The sequence below is a fragment of the Salvelinus fontinalis genome, chromosome 6, assembly GCF_029448725.1.
Source record: "Salvelinus fontinalis isolate EN_2023a chromosome 6, ASM2944872v1, whole genome shotgun sequence".
In the NCBI taxonomy this organism is placed as follows: domain Eukaryota; kingdom Metazoa; phylum Chordata; class Actinopteri; order Salmoniformes; family Salmonidae; genus Salvelinus; species Salvelinus fontinalis.
In genome coordinates this window covers 39,710,190-39,732,708 of record NC_074670.1, presented here as the reverse complement: position 1 = coordinate 39,732,708, position 22,519 = coordinate 39,710,190, and the positions used below count along the sequence as shown (strand labels likewise).

General features: G+C 43.7%; 1 protein-coding gene across 4 annotated transcripts; it reads right to left on the bottom strand.

Moving 5' to 3' along the window:
• Positions 1-1,537: 1,537 nt before the first annotated feature.
• LOC129857824 (stathmin-like) lies at positions 1,538-20,786 on the bottom strand. 4 transcript variants are annotated; one of them, XM_055926440.1, is made up of 5 exons: positions 20,499-20,786; positions 2,894-2,937; positions 2,498-2,664; positions 2,147-2,338; positions 1,538-1,944 (listed from the first exon to the last, which is right to left on the bottom strand). In XM_055926440.1, exons 2-5 carry the CDS (start codon positions 2,907-2,909, stop codon positions 1,885-1,887), a joined length of 435 nt encoding a protein of 144 aa, XP_055782415.1. In that variant the 5' UTR covers positions 2,910-2,937; positions 20,499-20,786; the 3' UTR covers positions 1,538-1,884. The 4 variants fall into 4 exon arrangements, with proteins under 4 accessions (XP_055782415.1, XP_055782413.1, XP_055782416.1 ...); XM_055926438.1 differs by lacking the exon at positions 20,499-20,786 and adding an exon at positions 4,443-4,550; XM_055926441.1 differs by lacking the exon at positions 20,499-20,786 and adding an exon at positions 4,355-4,379.
• Between the last annotated feature and the right edge of the window lie 1,733 nt (positions 20,787-22,519).

Genomic DNA, 22,519 nt, shown 5'->3' with positions numbered 1-22,519 from the left:
AGAGTGCTAAACCAATAGATATAGGCTCACAGTAGCTTTGCAATGGAAACTTCCAACTCAGAAGTTAGCCCACATGTGAAATGATGAACTCAGCACAGGTTTGGCTCTTGATGAGACCTATTGTTCATTTACCACCAATATGGTTCACAGTAAACTGAAACTAATTTGTATATCAAGTCAAGCACATTTTTGAATCGCTCCTTAGTCCAGTCACTGTATAAAGGTTCACATTCTCCCTCCTCCCACGTTGTGGGTAGTATTGACAATGTGTCTTTGTATGAAACACTGTGGATGCATCTGTGAAAGGCTTGTATTGTATATACTCAGTCAGACCATACACTGTCTATACACTGCCAAAATGTGTGAAAGAAAAATCTTAATTTCGTCTTCCAACTACTGTTGCTCTACATTATAGCTTTGCGCTATTACCACTCGGTGTCAGTAGTCAAAGGAATGACTTGCATTTTTTTACTGTAGCAAAACATTATATTTACTAGTACCACTATCAAGGCCTTATATCACAAAATAGATGGAATGAATAACAAGAACATCTAGATAAAAATGATGATGACGAGTAAACAAACATGGCAATTAACTCTAACCAGTCTTTAGGTAAAAGATGAAGATAACATAATTGAAATACTGAGGGTGATATAATTACACTATTCATCCACTATGCTGCATCTATGTTGTGGGATAAATTTGAAAATGACTATCAAATTTGCATGACGAAATGAGAATTACCCAAATGGAATTACTAGTGTAGTCTCTGTGTGTACCAATACAGAAGGTGTGTAAGTAAATGAGTCTGCGACCCAAAAGCCACAAATAAATTAAGACCATTAATAATCCTTAAGGAGTCTATTGACGCACCCATGTGTCTAAGTAACATAATATAAAAATCCCCATCAAAATCCGTCCGTTTAAATCAGAGATCAGTATTTTTTTGCATGGGCTGCGTTTAAATCCACCGCATCCGCCTGTAGGCCTTCTGCATCTGCGGTGGAAGGTGGCCGAGCTACAGCGGTATCCATCAGATCATGAGACATCCCAAAAATCGGTCTACTCACGAAACCTTATGTAGCTCCTACAAACTATTATGACCACTCTATGAAAAAAGGAAGACTCACGTACACGATGGTGTTCTCCATTTTGCTCTACGCCCCCCATGGGACTTGTCTGAAGGTAACCCATACAAACGAATAGAAGTATGGAGGTCGTTTTATGCCAACAAAAATAAGGGATTAAATGTGTTAATATATATATATATATATTTCCTGAGCTTTCTTATATATCCTAGATATAGAACAGACACTTCAAAACCTTATTCCTTATGATTCATTTTTGAATGCCATTTATCAATGTGTTATTCAATGGGTTTCTATGGGCTATATAGTAGTAAAGGACAAATTAAATATTATTAAATCAAAATCAAATAGCTAAATGATCATGAACATGGTATGACCATCTTTAAAACAATTTCATATGTTAGCTTAGTACCCCCCCCCCCCCCCCCAATGGCTAAGACTTTTAGAGGTTTTAAAGAACAATTGCAACTTTATTAAGATCAGATAAACGCAGTTTTACAAGGTACAAGGATTTACTTACGTTATGTAAATCACAATAAGGACCAATGTGTAACAGTGGCATGCTTCCTTATAGGTAAAAACGCTGCTTATTTCAAAGGTCATAAACTGCAATACACAAATCTACCGGAGGTGGGGGAAGAAATACTTACACATCCACAACAAAAGCAACAATGGACAGCCTAACTAATCCTAACAAGGTGAATAAAACTATAACAATGACAAATATAATACTGTCATTGAACAGAACAAAAAGATATCTTTGCACAAGTTTTTAAAAAAATATTACAAAAGAAAATCAGTTCTCCCCCTCTGGTTTTGTTTCCTTTGCCTTTCGTACCTCCTCAAGCTTCTTATCCTAGAATGAATAAAAACATGAAAATCACATAAGTTATCCTGATTAGTTAAGTATAACTTTGAACAGTGTACATGGAATTTCAACCAACATTCTATTTCCATAACCTGGGCCTTTCAATTTGAAATTCTCTCTTAAGTACAGGATTGCAGAAAATGACATCAAGATTACTGAGAAAAATGGCAGACTGAGCAGTGAGGCCAACCTTCTCCTTGAATTTCTCATTGAGTGCTGCCATTCGTGCCGTGCGATTCTCTTTGTTGGCTTCCATCTTCTGATTGAGCTTCTCCTCTGCCGTCTTGCTGAAGTTGTTGTTCTCTTCCATGGCTTTCTTCAGAACTTCCTTCTCGTGCTCTCTCTTCTCAGCTAAGTGCTTCAGCACCTCTGCCTCATGACTCTGATCAAATTAGAAAATCAAAGTCACGCAGTAAGTTAGTGGTAGGCTAGTGGAACCAAACCTGTGCTAGAAAATAATACAATATAAATTAACTAAACCTGTAAGGTGGATGCGGCTCCATTTCCTGATACTTATTTGTGTATATCTGACTGTAGGTACCTTGCGTCTCTCCTCTGCAGCCTCCAGTTTCTTCTGAATCTCCTCCAGGGACATCTCCTTCTTCTCCTTCGGGGGAGGTAGGGGGATTTCACCCTTGGCATCGGGGGCCAAGATTACCTCAAATGCTTGACCTGAAGCACGCTTGTCCAACTCCTTGATCAGGATCTCTGTGAAAATAGTGAATCCATCAATGTTGATACAAGTATGTATCAAACTGATAATAGCATAGAGTTATAACACCTAAACAATACAATGGTGTAGCTGATTGCATAAAAGTGACTCAAATGTACCATTAATTTCTATTGGGCACTAAACAACAAAAAATGTGTAACTGTCCCAATATTGTTGGGAGCTTATTGTAATAGTGTAATAAAGGCCTGTCATGTTAACACTTACCTCCAGAGGATGCCATTTCAGCAGAGTACTGAGTGTTGCTATGCCTGGGAGGAAAAATACAGACAAAGCCATAGGTTTAATGACAGAAAGACAATACATCAAAGATGCATCCATGTGCTAATCAGGAATGAACAGAAACACAGATTGATAAAAGCAATGACAACTATTGATTCATAAGGTGGAGAGCCATGATATGTGCCATGTAAGAATTCAATTGAGGGTATTGCTGTCTATAAAATGACCGTTGGAGATGTATGTTAGACATGTAGCATGAATGTTAGTGATACAGCAAATGATTGAGAATAGATTTCAAAGTAGTCTTACTGCACCTGTTCAAAACAAGAGCTGGCAAATGTTATTTTTATTTCAATGGAGACAAAAAGGGCGTGGAAATTAAGTCCTTCCCATCCTTGTTAATCAGGAACAAAGATCAGAGCATAAATGAAGCTTACTAAAATAGAATTTCTTCTACCTTGCCATGGCAATATCATGTCAGCAGATAACTCCAATGTTGGGAAAGAACGTTGACTATTGCACGAAGACAATAAAGCACCATTGTGAATACAGGTGAAAGAACAATATGAACTTAGCTAGGTGTGGTCTGAATTGACAGTTAGATTGAAGAGCATTCAAATTCAATCATTGCAATTATTGAGTTAAAGCCAATTCCTAGCTAAAAGGTCGAGGCGTGCCTACGCTAAGACCAGCTTCAAAACAAGAAACCAACACTAGCAAAGGCTGAATACAAACGACCAACAGTAATCGCAACCTATTCATGTGGATGACAGCATGACAGATTTCAATTTCATAAAAACAAATACTACACAATTAGGAATCATTACATTATTAAATATTATACAATACCACACATTAACATAGCTAGACAAATGTCACCGACACTGATATCCATCTCAACCCACCTGCAAATGCACGAATAGCAAACTGGTGCTGAGGAGACAATGGACTCCGCTACACTGTCAGCTCAGCAGGGGGACAGACACTGGCTAACAACCTGAATAAATAATCTAGCTACTGTAGCTAGCTATCTTAACCGTTGGCGGACTGAAACCCCTCTTCACATGTAAGTTAAAGCACAGCAATGTGTCCTTAGTGGTGTCGAAAGTCAATGTTTAATCGTCGACTGACGACATAGGAATTGGGAAAAAGCGCAGACCGAGGCAAGAGTGTGATCACACCCACCTAGTCTCCATCACCAGAGTCATGCGCTGGGTAGCAAAACCCGCCGAAATGTTTACGTTAAAGATAAATACAATAATGTATTGTATAATACAAATATTTTTTGTGTAACGTGGAACTAGAAAAAATCCAAAACCTTGTCACCAAAAATAAAACCAAGCAGTGGGCTAAAGTTAGCTTAGGGCTTGTTAGCTAGCTATAGTAACGTTAACTGGCTTACATTATGGGATTCTCAATTACCATACATTTGTAATGACAACTTACCCCAAAAATGACAAACATCACTGAAAGCGTAATGACTGCCATCAATATATCTCCAATGATTACCGTTAAAAGCGTTATTTATTCCTACCTTCAAATTCTTACAAAGTGGTGCGGTCGCGCCTTCTTCACTGCCTGCCTCAGCACCGTTCGCGCAACAAAAAGGAACGAAGCACTAAAGTCAACTCGTCACATCTCGTTCTCTACTCCCATTGGTCCTAAACGTCCAATCAATAATGTCGATTTAGGGTGAGTTCGTAAATGAATTTTGTCTATCTACTCCGATTTCAAAGCACTCTCGTTTGAGTGTGCCAGAGCGCAGAATAACTCATGAATTTACGAACGCGCAACACCGTTGAATATGACAGGTCTCAAATGTTTGCAAAAAAATGGAAATCAAATGTTGCTAGCAGCACAGATAGGCTGTTTTCATGCTATCAATAGCGTTAGTGACTAACTAGCTCTGATAGGGCAAGTAAAATGGTCAGTGAGGTGTTCTCATTTGTAGTAGCTAGCAAACTAGTCAACTTTAGCCAGTTAGATTGGGCGCTTGACTGCCGTTGTGAGGTCAGTACGCTCAGATCAATCCTGAGAGCGAAACGCTGTGCATTTACGAACGGACCCTAATGTATCTAGGTTCTCAGCTGGAATGAAAACAAAAGCATGAGACAGGGTTCCCAAGATGTATATAGTAACCTACCATCATCAACATAAATAGTTACGCTATCGAGCTTTTTAAAGCTATCACTCTTCTAACCCCACTGGCGCAACATCGCGAGCACTTTCGGGAACGCTTGCGAGACAGACCAGTCAGACACAAGGGGCGAGGGTTCCGGTGTTGTGCCGTTAAGCTCCCCACTGCCAGAATCCCCCCATCGCGTGAACGCGCACGCACTCAATTCTTCATTGCTGCGACTTGCTTGCTAGTTGTGATTTCTGATCACGTTACATGCTGACCAGACCGAACACGTCGCGTGCGCGAGCGTCGAAAAAAAAATGTAGAAATCCATGTTATTCAATTATTGCACCCACACTGCTTGCACGCGCCCTAAAATTGAATTCATTTCTATTTCCGACGCAGATCGGCGCTGAAAGTCCTGCCTCTCCCATCTCCTCATTGGTTTATAGAAGCAGGTACCCACGTGCCATCTCCTCATTGGTTATTCCCACGTGGGTGATTGAAAGACGAACTTTGTTGCCGGTTGTGTGGTAATACAATGAAAGTTTAGATGCGATCACCATATAAATTCAAAGATGAAAAAGCCTGGAAGGAGGAGAGAGGACTAGAAACGATTCGGTTGGCCGCTTTATGTGTGGATTAATTGTTGGAGTAGAGGTCCTTGTGCATTTCAGGTAAAATAACAACTCAATGTTTATATCCCAGGACAAATTAGCTAGCAACAGCAAGCTAGCTAAATAGGACAAATTAACGTTAGCTAGCAAGTGCAAGCTAACTAGCTAAATTGCCATACATGTTTAATGCTTTTCGACCTGTCCCCAAATTAATGACAAAATTAAGGAAATTAGAAAGGGGGGGGGGGGATTTCGGCAAGGCTATATATATATACACACACATTAACTCAACTTATCTATTTTCCTACATCAGATATGCAGGTGGAGGACAGCACATAACCAGCAAGACGGAGATGCTCTTCATCCTCTTTTTTTGTGAAAGAGTGCTGTAACGCCCTGACCTTAGTTATCTAGGTTTTCTTTATTATTTTGGTTAGGTCAGGGTGTGACGAGGGTGGGTATGCTTGTTTTGTATTGTCTAGGGTTTTTGTATGTCTAGGCATATGTACAGTGGGGCAAACAAGTATTTAGTCAGCCACCAATTGTGCAAGTTCTCCCACTTAAAAAGATGGGAGAGGCCTGTAATTTTCATCATAGGTACACTTCAACTATGACAGACAAAATGAGAATTTTTTTTCCAGAAAATCACATTGTAGGATTTTTAATTAATTTATTTGCAAATTATGGTGGAAAATAAGTATTTGGTCACCTACAAACAAGCAAGATTTCTGGCTCTCACAGACCTGTAACTTCTTCTTTAAGAGGCTCCTCTTTCCTCCACTCGTTACCTGTATTAATGGCACCTGTTTGAACTTGCTATCAGTATAAAAACACCTGTCCACAACCTCAAACAGTCACACTCCAAACTCCACTATGGCCAAGACCAAAGAGCTGTCAAAGGACACCAGAAACAAAATTGTAGACCTGCACCAGGCTGGGAAGACTGAATCTGCAATAGGTAAGCAGCTTGGTTTGAAGAAATCAACTGTGGGAGCAATTATTAGGAAATGGAAGACATACAAGACCACTGATAATCTCCCTCGATCTGGGGCTCCACGCAAGATCTCACCCCGTGGGGTCAAAATGATCACAAGAACAGTGAGCAAAAATCCCAGAACCACACGGGGGGACCTAATGAATGACCTGCAGAGAGCTGGGACCAAAATAATAAAGCCTACCATCAGCAAGGGCATTGAAGATGAAACGTGGCTGGGTCTTTCAGCATGACAATGATCCCAAACACACTGCCCGGGCAACGAAGGAGTGGCTTCGTAAGAAGCATTTCAAGGTCCTGGAGTGGCCTAGCCAGTCTCCAGATCTCAACCCCATAGAAAATCTTTGGAGGGAGTTGAAAGTCCGTGTTGCCCAGCAACAGCCCCAAAACATCACTGCTCTAGAGGAGATCTGCATGGAGGAATGGGCCAAAATACCAGCAACAGTGTGTGAAAACCTTGTGAAGACTTACAGAAAACGTTTGACCTCTGTCATTGCCAACAAAGGGTATATAACAAAGTATTGAGATAAAAGTTTGACCAAATACTTATTTTCCACCATAATTTGCAAATAAATTCATTAAAAATCCTACAATGTGATTTTCTGGATTTTTTTTCTCATTTTGTCTGTCATACATGAAGTGTACATATGATGAAAATTACAGGCCTCTCCCATCTTTTTAAGTGGGGGAACTTGCACAATTGGTGGCTGACTAAATACTTGTTTGCCCCACTGTAGGTCTATGGTGGCCTGAATTGGTTCCCAATCAGAGGCAGCTGTTTATCGCTGTCTCTGATTGTCGATCATATTTAGGTTGCCATTTTCCCTTTTGTATTCGTGGGTTCTGGTTCTATGTTTAGTTGCCTGTCTGTACTATTCACATAGCTTCACGTTTCATTTGGTTCAGTGTTCATTTTTTAACAAATAGAATCTACGCATACAACACTGCGCCTTGGTCCGATTCATACGAACGTGACAACGGCGGATGTAGAAAGTAAACATCTGCACCTCGATGTTGTCAACTGTGCTTATGTCTGCGTAATGGAAAAGTAGCGAAAAAATAAAAACTGACTATTTCTGGTCTAGCGATTGATGACAAACGAGCTCGCTGCCCAGAATTACATAATTACAAAGAGGAGATTCTCCTGATTAAAATGGTGCCCTGGTAACAGTTTTGCTTCCGTCCCTCTCCTCGCTCCGAACCATGGACCCTCTGCATACATAGACAACAGCCACCGTCGAAGCATCATTACCCATCGCTCCACAAAAGCCACGGCCCTTGCAGAGCATGGGGAACAACTACTTCAAGGTCTGTGACGTCACCGATTGAAACGCTATTAGCGCACACTCTGCTAACTAGCTAGCCATTTTACACCAGTTACACCCAACTTGAAAAAAATATATATACACATTGCCAGATATTTGGCGAAAGACAAACATGCCTATATTTCCCCCTTAGGAAAGAATGGGAAGATCGCAGAGTTCCAATATTGTTTTTGTTGTTTACATTTTATAAATGTGAGCAGGTCTCACTGCCAACAATAGCAAGGCAGGCATTGTGACGTTGAAAAATAAGCTGGGAATAGAACGTTTGGAAGGCGAGCTGGGTCCACGGTGCCCAATAGAACTATTAGAACAGTTAGTGCTAAATACGGCTGCTAGAATCCTGACTAGAACCAAAAAATTTGATCATATTACTCCAGTGCTAGCCTCCCTACACTGGCTTCATGTTAAGGCAAGGGCTGATTTCAAGGTTTTACTGCTAACCTACAAAATATTACATGGGCTTGCTCCTACCTATCTTTTAGATTTGGTTCTGCCGTACATACCTACACGTACGCTACGGTCACAAGACGCAGGCCTCCTAATTGTCCTTAGAATTTCTAAGCAAACAGCTGGAGGCAGGGCTTTCTCCTATAGGAGCTCCAATTTTATGGAATGGTCTGCCTACCCATGTGAGAGACGCAGACTCGGTCTCAACCTTTAAGTCTTTACTGAAGACTCATCTCTTCAGTAGGTCATATGATTGAGTGTAGTCTGGCCCAGGAGTGTGAAGGTGAACGGAACGGCTCTGGAGCAACGAAACGCCCTTGCTGTATCTGCCTGGCCGGTGCCCCTCTCTCCACTGGGATTCTCTGCCTCTAACCCTATTACGGGGGCTGAGTCACTGGCTTACTGGTGCTCTTCCATGCCGTCAACTGGGAGGGGTGCATCACTTGAGTTGGTTGAGTTACTGACATGATCTTCCTGTCTTGGGTTGTGCCGTGGCGGAGATCTTTGTGGGCTATACTCGGTCTTGTCTCAGGATGGTAAGTTGGTGGTTGAAGATATCCCTCTAGTGGTGTGGGGGCTGTGCTTTGGCAAAGTGGGTGGGGTTATATCCTGCTTGTTTGGCCCTGTCCGGGGGTATCATCGGATGGGTCCACAGTGTCTCCTGACCTCTCCTGTCTCAGCCTCCAGTATTTATGCTGCAGTAGCTTATGTGTCGGGGGGCTAGGGTCAGTCTGTTATATCTGGAGTACTTCTGTCTTATCCAGTGTCCTGTGTGAATTTAAGTATGCTCTCTCTAATTCTCTTTCTTTCTCTCGGAGGACCTGAGCCCTAGGACCATGCCTCAGGACTACATTTACATTTAAGTCATTTAGCAGACGCTCTTATCCAGAGCGACTTACAAATTGGAAAGTTCATACATATTCATCCTGGTCCCCCCATGGGAATTGAACCCTGGTCCCCCCGTGGGAAATTAACCCACAACCCTGGCGTTGCAAGCGCCATGCTCTACCAACTGAGCCACACGGGACCGGCATGATGACTGGCATGATGACTCCTCGCTGTCCTTAGTCCACCTGGCCGTGTTTCAACTGTTCTGCCTGCGGCTATGGAACCCTGACCTGTTCACCGGACATGCTACCTGTCCCAGACCTGCTGTTTCAACTCTCTAGAGACAGCAGGAGCGGTAGAGATACTCTTAATGATCGGCTATGAAAAGCCAACTGACATTTACTCCTGAGGTGCTGACTTGTTACACCCTCGACAACTACTGTGATTATTATTATTTGACCATGCTGGTCATTTATGAACATCTTGGCCATGTTCTGTTATAATCTCTACCCGGCACAGCCAGAAGAGGACTGGCCACCCCTCATAGCCTGGTTCCTCTCTAGGTTTCTTCCTAGGTTTTGGCCTTTCTAGTGAGTTTTTCCTAGCCACCGTGCTTCTACGCATGCATTGCTTGCTGTTTGGGGTTTTAGGCTGGGTTTCTGTACAGCAATTTGAGATATCAGCTGATGTAAGTGCTATATAAATACATTTGATTTGATGGGCAAAAGAACACAGACACTGGACAGAGGAACTCTGCCTAGAAGGCCAGCATCCCGGAGTCGCCACTTTACTGTTGACATTGAGACTGGTGTTTTGTGGGTACTATTTAATGACGCTGCCAGTTGAGGGCTTGTGAAGCGTCTGTTTCTCAAACTAGACATTCTAAGAGTATGGCTAAAGGCTATAAGAACTGGTTGTCTAGTGCGTTCGGAACAGAGAGTTAAAGGAGAAGATTTCTAGGCGCGGAAGAATAGATTCAAGGCATAATGTACAGAGAAGGGTATGGTAGGATGTGAGTACAGTGGAGGTAAACCTAGGCATTGAGTGACGATGAGAGAGGTTTTGTCTCTAGAGGCACCATTTAAGCCAGGTGAGATCACATGTGTGGGGGGTGGAACAAAAGGGCTAGCTAAGGAATATTTTGCAGGGCTGGAGGCTCTACAGTGAAACAAGACAAAAATCACTAACAAAAACAGCAATAGACAAGGCATATTGACATTAGGGAGAAGCATGTATAGCCGAGTGATCATAGGGTCCAGTGAGTAGCTAGACGAGCTGGAGACATGGCGATTCAGATAGCTAGCAGGCCGGGGATAGCAGGCTAGCAGTTGGGCCTCAGGGGGATGTCGCAACGGAAGAGGTAGGAATCTGGAGATGTGGTAGAGAAAAGCAGTCCGATATGCTCTGGGTTGATGTCGCGCTGTGCAGACTGGCAGGAATTGACCGGGCTGAGGCTGACTGATGTCCGAATTAACGGTGATGACCGCTAGCAGTGGCTAACTGACTGCTAGCTAGTATCTAGTTAACTGGCTAGCTTCTGATGAGGGTTCCAGTTCTAAAATATAAAAAATAGCAGATCCATACCACATTGTGTGAGGCGTGTTGCAGGAGAGTATGTTCAGTCCGTAGATGGAAATTGAGATTAAAAATATTAAAAGTATATACAAAGAAAACAATATATACACGGGACGGGACAAGACCAACAAAACAGACGCTCGACTGCTATGCCATCTTGGAATAGCAACCGTACGTTCATTTCCCAACAAGAAGCCATGGATCACAGGCAACATCTGTCTTGAGCTAATGGGTAGAGCAACACTGAAGTGTGTTGAGAGCATCAGCTGTTCCGGACAACTGTGTGATCTCGCTCTCCGTAGCCGATGAGTGTAAGACCTTTAAACAGGTCAACATTCAGAAGGCCGCAGGGCAGGTCGGATTACCAAGACGTGTACTCCGACCATGCACTAACTGGCAAGTGTCTTCACTGACAATTTCAACCTGTCCCTGACCGAGTCTGTAATACCAACATGTTTCAAGCAGACCACCATAGTCCCTGTGCCCAAGAACACCAAGGTAACCTGCCCAAATGACAACCAACCCGTAGCACTCACATCTGTAGCCATGAAGTGCTTTGAACGGCTGGTCATGGCTCACAACACCATTATCCCAGAAACCCTAGACCCACTCTGATTTGCATACTGCCCCAACAGATGATGCAATCTCGATTGCACTCCACACTGCCCTTTCCAACCTAGACAAAAGGTACAGCTAGGTGAGAATGCTATTCATTGACTAGAGCTCAGCGTTCAACACCATAGTGCCCTCAAAGCTCATCACTATGCTAAGGACCCTGGGATTAAACACCTCCCCCTGCAACTGGATCCTGGACTTCCAGGGGCCCCTCAGGGGTGCGTGCTCAGTCCCCTCCTGTGCTCCCTGTTCACTCATGACAAGTACATGTCCAACACCATCATTAAGTCTGCCGACGACACAGCGGTGGTTGGCCTGATCACCGACAACGATGAGACAGCCTATGGGGAGGAGGTCAGAGACCTGACAATGTGGTGCCAGGATCACAACCTCTCCCTCAACGTGATCAAGACAAAGGAGATGATTGTGGGCTACAGAAAAAGGAGGACCGAGCAAGCCTCCATTCTCATCGACAGGGCTATATTGGAGCAGGTTGAGAGCTTCAAGTTCCTTGGTGTCCACATCACCAACAATCTATCATGGTTCAAACACATCAAGACAGTTGTGAACAGGGCACAGCAATGCCTAGTCCCCCTCAAGAGACTGAAAAGATTTGGCATGGGTCCTCAGATCTTAAAAAAGTTCTTCAGCTACACCATCGAGAGCATCCTGACTGGTTGCATCACCGCCTGGTATGGCAACTGCTCGGCTTCCGACCGCAAGGCACTACAGAGTGTAGTGCGTACTTCCCAGGACATCACTGGTGCCAAGCTTCCTGCCATCCAGGACCTCTATACCAGGCGGTGTCATAGGAAGGCCCAAAGAATTGCCAAAGTCTCCAGCAACCCTAGTCCAAGACGGTTCTCTCTGCTACCACACGGCAAGCGGTACATTAGCGCCAAGTCTAGGTCCAAAAGGCTTCCAAACAGCTTCTACCACCAAGCCATAAGACTCCTGAACATTGTCCCCATCCCCCATTTTTAAGCTACTGCTACTGGCAGTATATTGCCTCGCTACAGTTATTTTATTTTTGCTCCTTAATTATTATTATTTTTTTTTTACTTCAGTTTATTTTATTAAATACTTTCTTAAACCTTTTTTCTTAAAACTGTTTTGTTGGTTAAGGACTTGTAAGTAAGGATTTCACTGTAAGGTTGTATTGTACTTATACTATTCGGTGCCTGTGACAAATACAATTAGATTTTATTTGATCTGAAAGGGGTACGAGTAACGGGATATTGTAAATTCTCCATATGGCCTACCAGCGTACTCGTTCCTACTGATGAGCCTGGTGTTTTAATGGACAGGTAGAAATGTAATGACCTGTAGTTCCACATTACAGACAGCTCTTGGTGTTAAGTCTGCGTAGATGTTTGGCAGGAGACAATTTAGCTCTGCCAAGTTGCATAGGCCCTGGAGGAGGCAAGTCGGCAGACCTCAGTGATTCCCAGGGGAACTCTGGTAACCTTGGATTCTCTCTAATGTAGACGTCAGTCACCTCCGGGATTCCTTGGAGGCGAGGGGGATCCTTGGATGAGCGATTGTGGCTGGGAACAGACCTTCAAACCCTCTACGTTCCCGTAGCCACCCATCGATCTGTATGGTCAAGGCGACGAGAGAGAGTCGAGATCCATGGGCAGCTCCCGGGCAGCGAGCTCGTCTTTAAACATCTCCGATTATCCATGACGGAACACGTCAAACAGGGATTCCGGGTTCCAGACACTCCCGGTGGCCAATGTGCGGAAATCGACCTCATAGTCTGCCACACTACGGGAGTCCTGACGTATTAGGAGTAGCTTCCAAGCAGCCTCTCTCCCGGAAAACGGAGAATCAAATACCTTTTCTACATCTGCCATGAACTCCTCCAGACTGATGCAAACGGTGGATTGTTGCTCCTACACCGTTGCTCCTACACTATAGCCCACAACCCTAGAACCCTCCCAAACATCAGCATTATTAGGTAAGCTATACTCGAGTGGTCCAAGGGAAAGAAGAGGGCTGCAGCTCAAAGGTGAAGGAGCACTGGAGAGAAAGCCAAACAGGTTATTTAATCTCCAGCAAAGCTGGCGAAGCAGGGGTGGGCTGGGGAGACGCGCTGCTGACAGCGGGGTTACTGAGAGGCTGGGAAGTTACTATTGTGACTGATTGCATAATAGACAATCCGCGGAATTGCACCAGCAATATATTGAAAGTGCGGTCATGACGTTCCGACAAGGTCTGGAATCCTTCCGTAAGATTTTGAAGTAACTCATCGTGTCTTCCAATGGTGGCTCCTTGGGAGGAGACGGCATTGCAGAGCTGGTCCGAATCTGCTGGGTCAGTCATGGCCAGTTCATTGTAACACGACTCAGGATAAAACCCAGATGCAGACAGTACGAATCTCAGATGTTTAATACAAAACAGGGGGCAGGCCAACAGCAGGTCAAGGGCAGGTAGAGGTCAGTAATCCAAGGCAGTGTCAATCAGGGACAGAACGGCAGGCAGGCTCAGGTTCAGGGCAGGCAGAATGGTCAGAACCGGGAGGACTAGAAAACAGAAACTAGAGATACTGGAAAACATGCTGGTAAGACAAGACAAGATGAACTAACCAAGAGAAAACGCAAGCATAAGTACACAGGATAATGGGGGGAAATGGGAGACACCTGGTGGGGGGTGGAGACAAGCACAAGACAGGTGAAACAGATCAGGGTGTGACAGTTCCATAATAAATACACTGTTAAAATGAGTTTAACTAAATACTTATATATTTAGTTGTTTTATAATAACATATTGCAGCTCCATAAATATAACTCACTAATAAACATGAAGGCTAGGCCCATCCAATCAAGACTGCATGGCATATTGATGGTTGAGCAAAAACAAGCTGGATATGTACATTGTCAGCATCATATTACTCTTATGACCACTTACTCTGAATGTACTGCAGAACAACAAACTCACTCTATTAGCAAATACCGTCGCCAACAGCACTTCCTGCCATACCTATGTGACGGGATGAACAGTAACATTGTAAATTGCTCTGGAAAATGTTTGGGGCTGCAGTAATCATCCACTGTATTCTGCAATACAGGGATCTCTAGTAATGGAATGCAGCCAGTCTCTCCCTACATGTCACTTCATAGGCGCTCACAGAAGCTCCACTAGTCAAATCAAGTCCATCACTGCAGTAACCCCAGTCCAAAATGAGTAACTGTTGCAGTAAGAGTACCAGGAGGTCACTGTGTCAACAAAACTGTAAAGGGCTCCCGAGTGGCGCTGCGGTCTATGCCACTGCATCTCAGTGCATCACTACAGACCCAGGTTCAATCCCAGGCTGTATCAGAACCAGCCGTGTTTGGGAGTCCCATAGGGCAGTGCACAATTGGCCCAGCATCGTCCGGGTTAAGGGTTTACTGGAGTAGACAGTCATTGTAAAATAAGAATTTGTTGTTAACTAACTTGCCAAGTTAAATGAAGGTTAAATATATATATATATATATTTTTTTTTTTTACAAATGTCATATTGAGAAAGGTTTCTGCACAGTGCACTACAATGTGCCATTCTTGGCACTACCTGCATTTTGCTAATCTACATGAAAGCATTGTGTTTTTGTCCCAGTATTGTCAGAAGTTTTATTGATCCTAATTCACTTGAGTTTATTAATTTGAGTTGAGCCAGCGTCGACACCAAGGGGGGAGTAGACACTAAGAGGGGAATCTTAACTTACACTTTGTTGTCCTTCCGCTTCCAAAATCTGACGTAAGGGGTGGGAAATGCCAGTGCACCAGTTTCTACATGACAAAATTGAAAACAAACATACGTTTGACGCTTGCTCCTCCTTAGCACCAGCCAGAAATAGAGCCATGTGTCTTAGCAATAGAAACAGCATGCACTGAGTGACAGTGGATAAACAGGGGACTAAAAAGACAATGTGGGGACAAAGGTCTGCAGAATTACAGGTCTTCAATTGGACCTTATTCCCCTGTATGCATTCCATTTGCATGTAAAAGTGAACTCTCATAGGATATGTTTTCTGGGCTTCTCTGGTGGTCTTAGCTGTGGTCTTAGCTGTGGTCTTAGCTGTGGTCTTAGCTGTGGTCTTAGCTGTGGTCTTAGCTGTGGTCTTAGCTGTGGTCTTAGCTGTGGTCTTAGCTGTGGTCTTAGCTGTGGTCTTAGCTGTGGTCTTAGCTGTGGTCTTAGCTGTGGTCTTAGCTGTGGTCTTAGCTGTGGTCTTAGCTGTGGTCTTAGCTGTGGTCTTAGCTGTGGTCTTAGCTGTGGTCTTAGCTGTGGTCTTAGCTGTGGTCTTAGCTGTGGTCTTAGCTGTGGTCTTAGCTGTGGTCTTAGCTGTGGTCTTAGCTGTGGTCTTAGCTGTGGTCTTAGCTGTGGTCTTAGCTGTGGTCTTAGCTGTGGTCTTAGCTGTGGTCTTAGCTGTGGTCTTAGCTGTGGTCTTAGCTGTGGTCTTAGCTGTGGTCTTAGCTGTGGTCTTAGCTGTGGTCTTAGCTGTGGTCTTAGCTGTGGTCTTAGCTGTGGTCTTAGCTGTGGTCTTAGCTGTGGTCTTAGCTGTGGTCTTAGCTGTGGTCTTAGCTGTGGTCTTAGCTGTGGTCTTAGCTGTGGTCTTAGCTGTGGTCTTAGCTGTGGTCTTAGCTGTGGTCTTAGCTGTGGTCTTAGCTGTGGTCTTAGCTGTGGTCTTAGCTGTGGTCTTAGCTGTGGTCTTAGCTGTGGTCTTAGCTGTGGTCTTAGCTGTGGTCTTAGCTGTGGTCTTAGCTGTGGTCTTAGCTGTGGTCTTAGCTGTGGTCTTAGCTGTGGTCTTAGCTGTGGTCTTAGCTGTGGTCTTAGCTGTGGTCTTAGCTGTGGTCTTAGCTGTGGTCTTAGCTGTGGTCTTAGCTGTGGTCTTAGCTGTGGTCTTAGCTGTGGTCTTAGCTGTGGTCTTAGCTGTGGTCTTAGCTGTGGTCTTAGCTGTGGTCTTAGCTGTGGTCTTAGCTGTGGTCTTAGCTGTGGTCTTAGCTGTGGTCTTAGCTGTGGTCTTAGCTGTGGTCTTAGCTGTGGTCTTAGCTGTGGTCTTAGCTGTGGTCTTAGCTGTGGTCTTAGCTGTGGTCTTAGCTGTGGTCTTAGCTGTGGTCTTAGCTGTGGTCTTAGCTGTGGTCTTAGCTGTGGTCTTAGCTGTGGTCTTAGCTGTGGTCTTAGCTGTGGTCTTAGCTGTGGTCTTAGCTGTGGTCTTAGCTGTGGTCTTAGCTGTGGTCTTAGCTGTGGTCTTAGCTGTGGTCTTAGCTGTGGTCTTAGCTGTGGTCTTAGCTGTGGTCTTAGCTGTGGTCTTAGCTGTGGTCTTAGCTGTGGTCTTAGCTGTGGTCTTAGCTGTGGTCTTAGCTGTGGTCTTAGCTGTGGTCTTAGCTGTGGTCTTAGCTGTGGTCTTAGCTGTGGTCTTAGCTGTGGTCTTAGCTGTGGTCTTAGCTGTGGTCTTAGCTGTGGTCTTAGCTGTGGTCTTAGCTGTGGTCTTAGCTGTGGTCTTAGCTGTGGTCTTAGCTGTGGTCTTAGCTGTGGTCTTAGCTGTGGTCTTAGCTGTGGTCTTAGCTGTGGTCTTAGCTGTGGTCTTAGCTGTGGTCTTAGCTGTGGTCTTAGCTGTGGTCTTAGCTGTGGTCTTAGCTGTGGTCTTAGCTGTGGTCTTAGCTGTGGTCTTAGCTGTGGTCTTAGCTGTGGTCTTAGCTGTGGTCTTAGCTGTGGTCTTAGCTGTGGTCTTAGCTGTGGTCTTAGCTGTGGTCTTAGCTGTGGTCTTAGCTGTGGTCTTAGCTGTGGTCTTAGCTGTGGTCTTAGCTGTGGTCTTAGCTGTGGTCTTAGCTGTGGTCTTAGCTGTGGTCTTAGCTGTGGTCTTAGCTGTGGTCTTAGCTGTGGTCTTAGCTGTGGTCTTAGCTGTGGTCTTAGCTGTGGTCTTAGCTGTGGTCTTAGCTGTGGTCTTAGCTGTGGTCTTAGCTGTGGTCTTAGCTGTGGTCTTAGCTGTGGTCTTAGCTGTGGTCTTAGCTGTGGTCTTAGCTGTGGTCTTAGCTGTGGTCTTAGCTGTGGTCTTAGCTGTGGTCTTAGCTGTGGTCTTAGCTGTGGTCTTAGCTGTGGTCTTAGCTGTGGTCTTAGCTGTGGTCTTAGCTGTGGTCTTAGCTGTGGTCTTAGCTGTGGTCTTAGCTGTGGTCTTAGCTGTGGTCTTAGCTGTGGTCTTAGCTGTGGTCTTAGCTGTGGTCTTAGCTGTGGTCTTAGCTGTGGTCTTAGCTGTGGTCTTAGCTGTGGTCTTAGCTGTGGTCTTAGCTGTGGTCTTAGCTGTGGTCTTAGCTGTGGTCTTAGCTGTGGTCTTAGCTGTGGTCTTAGCTGTGGTCTTAGCTGTGGTCTTAGCTGTGGTCTTAGCTGTGGTCTTAGCTGTGGTCTTAGCTGTGGTCTTAGCTGTGGTCTTAGCTGTGGTCTTAGCTGTGGTCTTAGCTGTGGTCTTAGCTGTGGTCTTAGCTGTGGTCTTAGCTGTGGTCTTAGCTGTGGTCTTAGCTGTGGTCTTAGCTGTGGTCTTAGCTGTGGTCTTAGCTGTGGTCTTAGCTGTGGTCTTAGCTGTGGTCTTAGCTGTGGTCTTAGCTGTGGTCTTAGCTGTGGTCTTAGCTGTGGTCTTAGCTGTGGTCTTAGCTGTGGTCTTAGCTGTGGTCTTAGCTGTGGTCTTAGCTGTGGTCTTAGCTGTGGTCTTAGCTGTGGTCTTAGCTGTGGTCTTAGCTGTGGTCTTAGCTGTGGTCTTAGCTGTGGTCTTAGCTGTGGTCTTAGCTGTGGTCTTAGCTGTGGTCTTAGCTGTGGTCTTAGCTGTGGTCTTAGCTGTGGTCTTAGCTGTGGTCTTAGCTGTGGTCTTAGCTGTGGTCTTAGCTGTGGTCTTAGCTGTGGTCTTAGCTGTGGTCTTAGCTGTGGTCTTAGCTGTGGTCTTAGCTGTGGTCTTAGCTGTGGTCTTAGCTGTGGTCTTAGCTGTGGTCTTAGCTGTGGTCTTAGCTGTGGTCTTAGCTGTGGTCTTAGCTGTGGTCTTAGCTGTGGTCTTAGCTGTGGTCTTAGCTGTGGTCTTAGCTGTGGTCTTAGCTGTGGTCTTAGCTGTGGTCTTAGCTGTGGTCTTAGCTGTGGTCTTAGCTGTGGTCTTAGCTGTGGTCTTAGCTGTGGTCTTAGCTGTGGTCTTAGCTGTGGTCTTAGCTGTGGTCTTAGCTGTGGTCTTAGCTGTGGTCTTAGCTGTGGTCTTAGCTGTGGTCTTAGCTGTGGTCTTAGCTGTGGTCTTAGCTGTGGTCTTAGCTGTGGTCTTAGCTGTGGTCTTAGCTGTGGTCTTAGCTGTGGTCTTAGCTGTGGTCTTAGCTGTGGTCTTAGCTGTGGTCTTAGCTGTGGTCTTTGAAAGCTCCAGGACAAAATTGCCCAGGTCAGTAAAGAAGTCCCCCTGCATAGACAGGGTGCTGGCCCATTGTTTGGGCACCATGCAAGGCATCAAGGTGTCCTGTAGGACCTTAAGATCTGGAGGCTCGATCTTGATGATTGTCAACCGGGGAAAGAAGAAAAAAAAGTAAATCGTCTGGAAATCATGACTTAAGCAATGAAATCGTACAAAAAAAAGCTAACAATAACCACAATCTGGAGAGATAGTTCAGTTCTGAGTCTTGTTTACAGCGAGTTTGTCGTAATGTTAACTGGAGTGATGTCATAATGCTGCCACAAATGGCAGCCATTTCCTCATCTCCCAATGATCTAAAAAGGTGAGGAGCTGAATTCCTTATTTTATTGAACCTTTATTTGATATGGGAGTCTTACTGAGACCAAGGTCTCTTTTACAGATGAGTCCAGAATACAAGGAGAAAGAAAAAAACATGGTCATAAAATAAAGAAACATTCATCAGTAAAAAGATCCTCAATCAGCTTTCTGAAATGGCCTAGAGGCACCAAAACATCTTTTAAAAACATTTTGAAGATTGTTCCACAGATAAGGTGCAAAAAAACGAAATGCTGATTTACGCCTACCTAACCCGGATCCGGGATCCCCCCCATCACAAAAGCTGCCTAGCATAGCCTAGCCTAAAGTTACAGGGATATCATAAAATAAAATGTTCATGAAATCACAAGTCCAAGACACCAAATGAAAGATACAGATCTTGTGAATAAAGCCATCATTTCTGATTTTTAAAAAGTTTTACAGGGAAGACAAAATATGTAAATCTATTAGCTAACTACGTTAGCAAAAGACAACTTTTTTTTTTACTCCACCATTTTCTTACTGCATCAGTAGCTATCACAAATTCGGCCAAATAAAGATATAAATAGCCACTAACCAAGAAACAACCTCAGATGACAGTCTGATAACATATTTATTGTATAGCATAGGTTGTTAGAAAAATGTGCATATTTCAGGTATAAATCATAGTTTACCATTGCAGCCACCATCAACTCCCCAAACCGACTAGAATAACTACAGAGACCATCGTGTAATAGCTAATTACTCATCATAAAACATTTCTTAAAAATACACAGCGTACAGCAGATGAAAGACACAGATCTTGTGAATATAGCCAATATTTCAGATTTTCTAAGTGTTTTACAACGAAAACACAATATAGCGTCATCTTAGCTTACTACAATAGTCAGTCACACAGTAGCATTGATTCAAGCCAAAAATAGCAATAACGTTATAAACCACCAAACGCTATTAATTTTTTCACTAACCTTCTCAGAATTCTTCAGATGACAGTCCTGTAACATCATTACACAATGCATATAGTTTTTCGAAAATGTGCATATTTAGCCGCACAATTCATGGTTACACAACATGATTAGTGGGCAAAAAAATCAAGCAATCTGTCCGGTGCCATCTTGGAAAGCCACCTACTCTTATCGAAAGCTATTCATAAACTTGACTAAAAAAATACAGGGTGGACAGCATATGAAAGACAAATTAGTTCTTAATGCAATCGCTGGGTTACAATTTTAAAATTAACGTTACTGCGCAATACTGGGTGCAAAACAGGGTGCGATAGCGCAAGGCTACCCGGAAAATAATGGCCTCTTATGCATTTTACTTTTTCAACATAACGAATTATCAGCATAAATAGTACTTACTATTAGCTGAACTCCCATCAGAATCTTGCGAAAGGTGTCCGTTGGCCAAGAGAATCGTTGCTGGGTTGGAGAATGTTTCCCTCCACTTTGCAATTAGCAGTACAGAATGGCATTCGAGAGAGAGCTCCCCAACTCAATACAACATCAGAAAATGAAATGGCCGAAAATCGCAATATACTGACATAAATCGGTTTAAAATAACAAGATTATGATGTCTGTAAAGCCTATATCGAATAAAAGCAGAGCCGGATATAACTGGTTTCTAAAACGGGAGCTTCTAAAAAGTCATGCGAAGATCCGAAAGGCTGGCCACCTCGTTCCCAATCAATTTATCAACTTTCTGAACTGCGTAGAGACTCCATTTCAACTCTCCCTATTCGCTAACAACCAGGGGAAGGCGTATGCAGTGCATCTCAACCAATAGAAGACAGGCAATGTTAAAGACAGGTCTCAGAGCAGATGAAAAAAATTTGCCATTCTCACACAGACATAGGAAAAGTGCTCTAAGTCCAGTTCTTTCACTTACAGACATAATTCAAACGGTTTTAGAAACTAGAGAGTGTTTTCTATCCAATATTAATAATAATATGCATATTGTACGAGCAAGAATTGAGTACGAGGCAGTTTAATTTGGAGACGCATTTGTGCTGTCGAAATGGCACTCCCCTAGTGGCAAGTGTCAACTCAATAGAGACAAAATACATTTTCAGAGTTAGCCATCCTGTGTGGTAACTCGTATGTCTTAAGTTTAGTAATTGTAACGGCTGTCGTAGTCGTTCTCCTCCTCAAACGAGGAGGAGCATGGATCGGACCAAGATGCGGATTAGTAAGTATTCATGTTTTAATGGGAAAACAACAAACACTACAAAATCCGTGACTAACCTGAAACAGTCCTGTGTGGCCCAAACACTGACACAGGAACAAACACCCACACAACACAAGTGAAACCCTGGCTGCCTTAGTATGACTCTCAATCAGGGACAACGATTCACAGCTGTCTCTGATTGAGAATCATACCAGGCCGAAGACAAAATCCCAACATAGAAAATCAAACCTAGACCAACCCACCCAACTCACGCCCTGACCAACTAAAACAAATACATAACAAAGGAAAACAGGTCAGGAACGTGACAGTAATGATGTTAGGCACAGTGGGACTTTTTGTAAAAGGGCTTTATAAAAGAAAATATAACAATGTATCAATTTACGTGACATCAAAGACGGCCAACCAACTTTCTGGTAGAGAATGCAGTGATTGTTGCCCGTAATAAAGCGTAGTGATAAACTGCATCTAACAGCTTTAATGAAGTGGCAGCTATGTTCATATACTGTAGATGATGTCGTCATAGTCTAGGACCGTTAGGAATGTCGACTGAATAATTTGCTTTATACTATTTAGTGAGAGGCAGAACCTATTTCAATAGAAGAAGACCATTTATATTCTCAGTTTCTTAACTAACTCATCAATATGCTTTTTAAAAAGGCCTCTTTTCATTTATCCAGATGCCCAGATATTTGTAAGCAGGGACACAATCAATATGGACACCATCCAGTATTAATTAACAAAAATATAAATGCAACATGTAGAGTGCTAGTCCCATGTTTCATCAGATGAAATAAAATATCCCAGAAATGTATTAAAAGCTTATTTCTCTCAAATTGGTTTACATCCCTGTTAGTGAGTATTTTTCCTTTACCAAGATAATCTACCTGACAGGTGTAGCATATCAAGAAACTGATTAAACTGCATGATTATTACACAGGTGCCCCTTGTGCTGGGGACAATAAATGGCCACTCTAAAATGTGCAGTTTTGTCACACAACACAATGCCACAGATGTCCTAAGTTTTCAGGGAGCGTGCAGTTGACATGCTGACTGCAAGAATGTCCACCAGAACTGTTGCCAGAGAATTGAATGTTAATTTCTCGCCCGTAAGCCACCTCCAACGTCATCTTAGAGAATTTGGCAGTATGTCCAACCAGCCTCACAACCGCAGACCACGTGAAACCACACCAGCACA

What these genes read in the sequence shown, in the direction of transcription:
- LOC129857824 (XM_055926440.1), bottom strand. An exon ending in CTGCAGAGGAGAGACGCAAG is followed by an intron (nt 2,339 to 2,497) that starts GTACCTACAGTC and finishes TAATTTGATCAG; the next exon opens with AGTCATGAGGCAGAGGTGCT. An exon ending in ATGAGAAATTCAAGGAGAAG is followed by an intron (nt 1,945 to 2,146) that starts GTTGGCCTCACT and finishes TATTCATTCTAG; the next exon opens with GATAAGAAGCTTGAGGAGGT.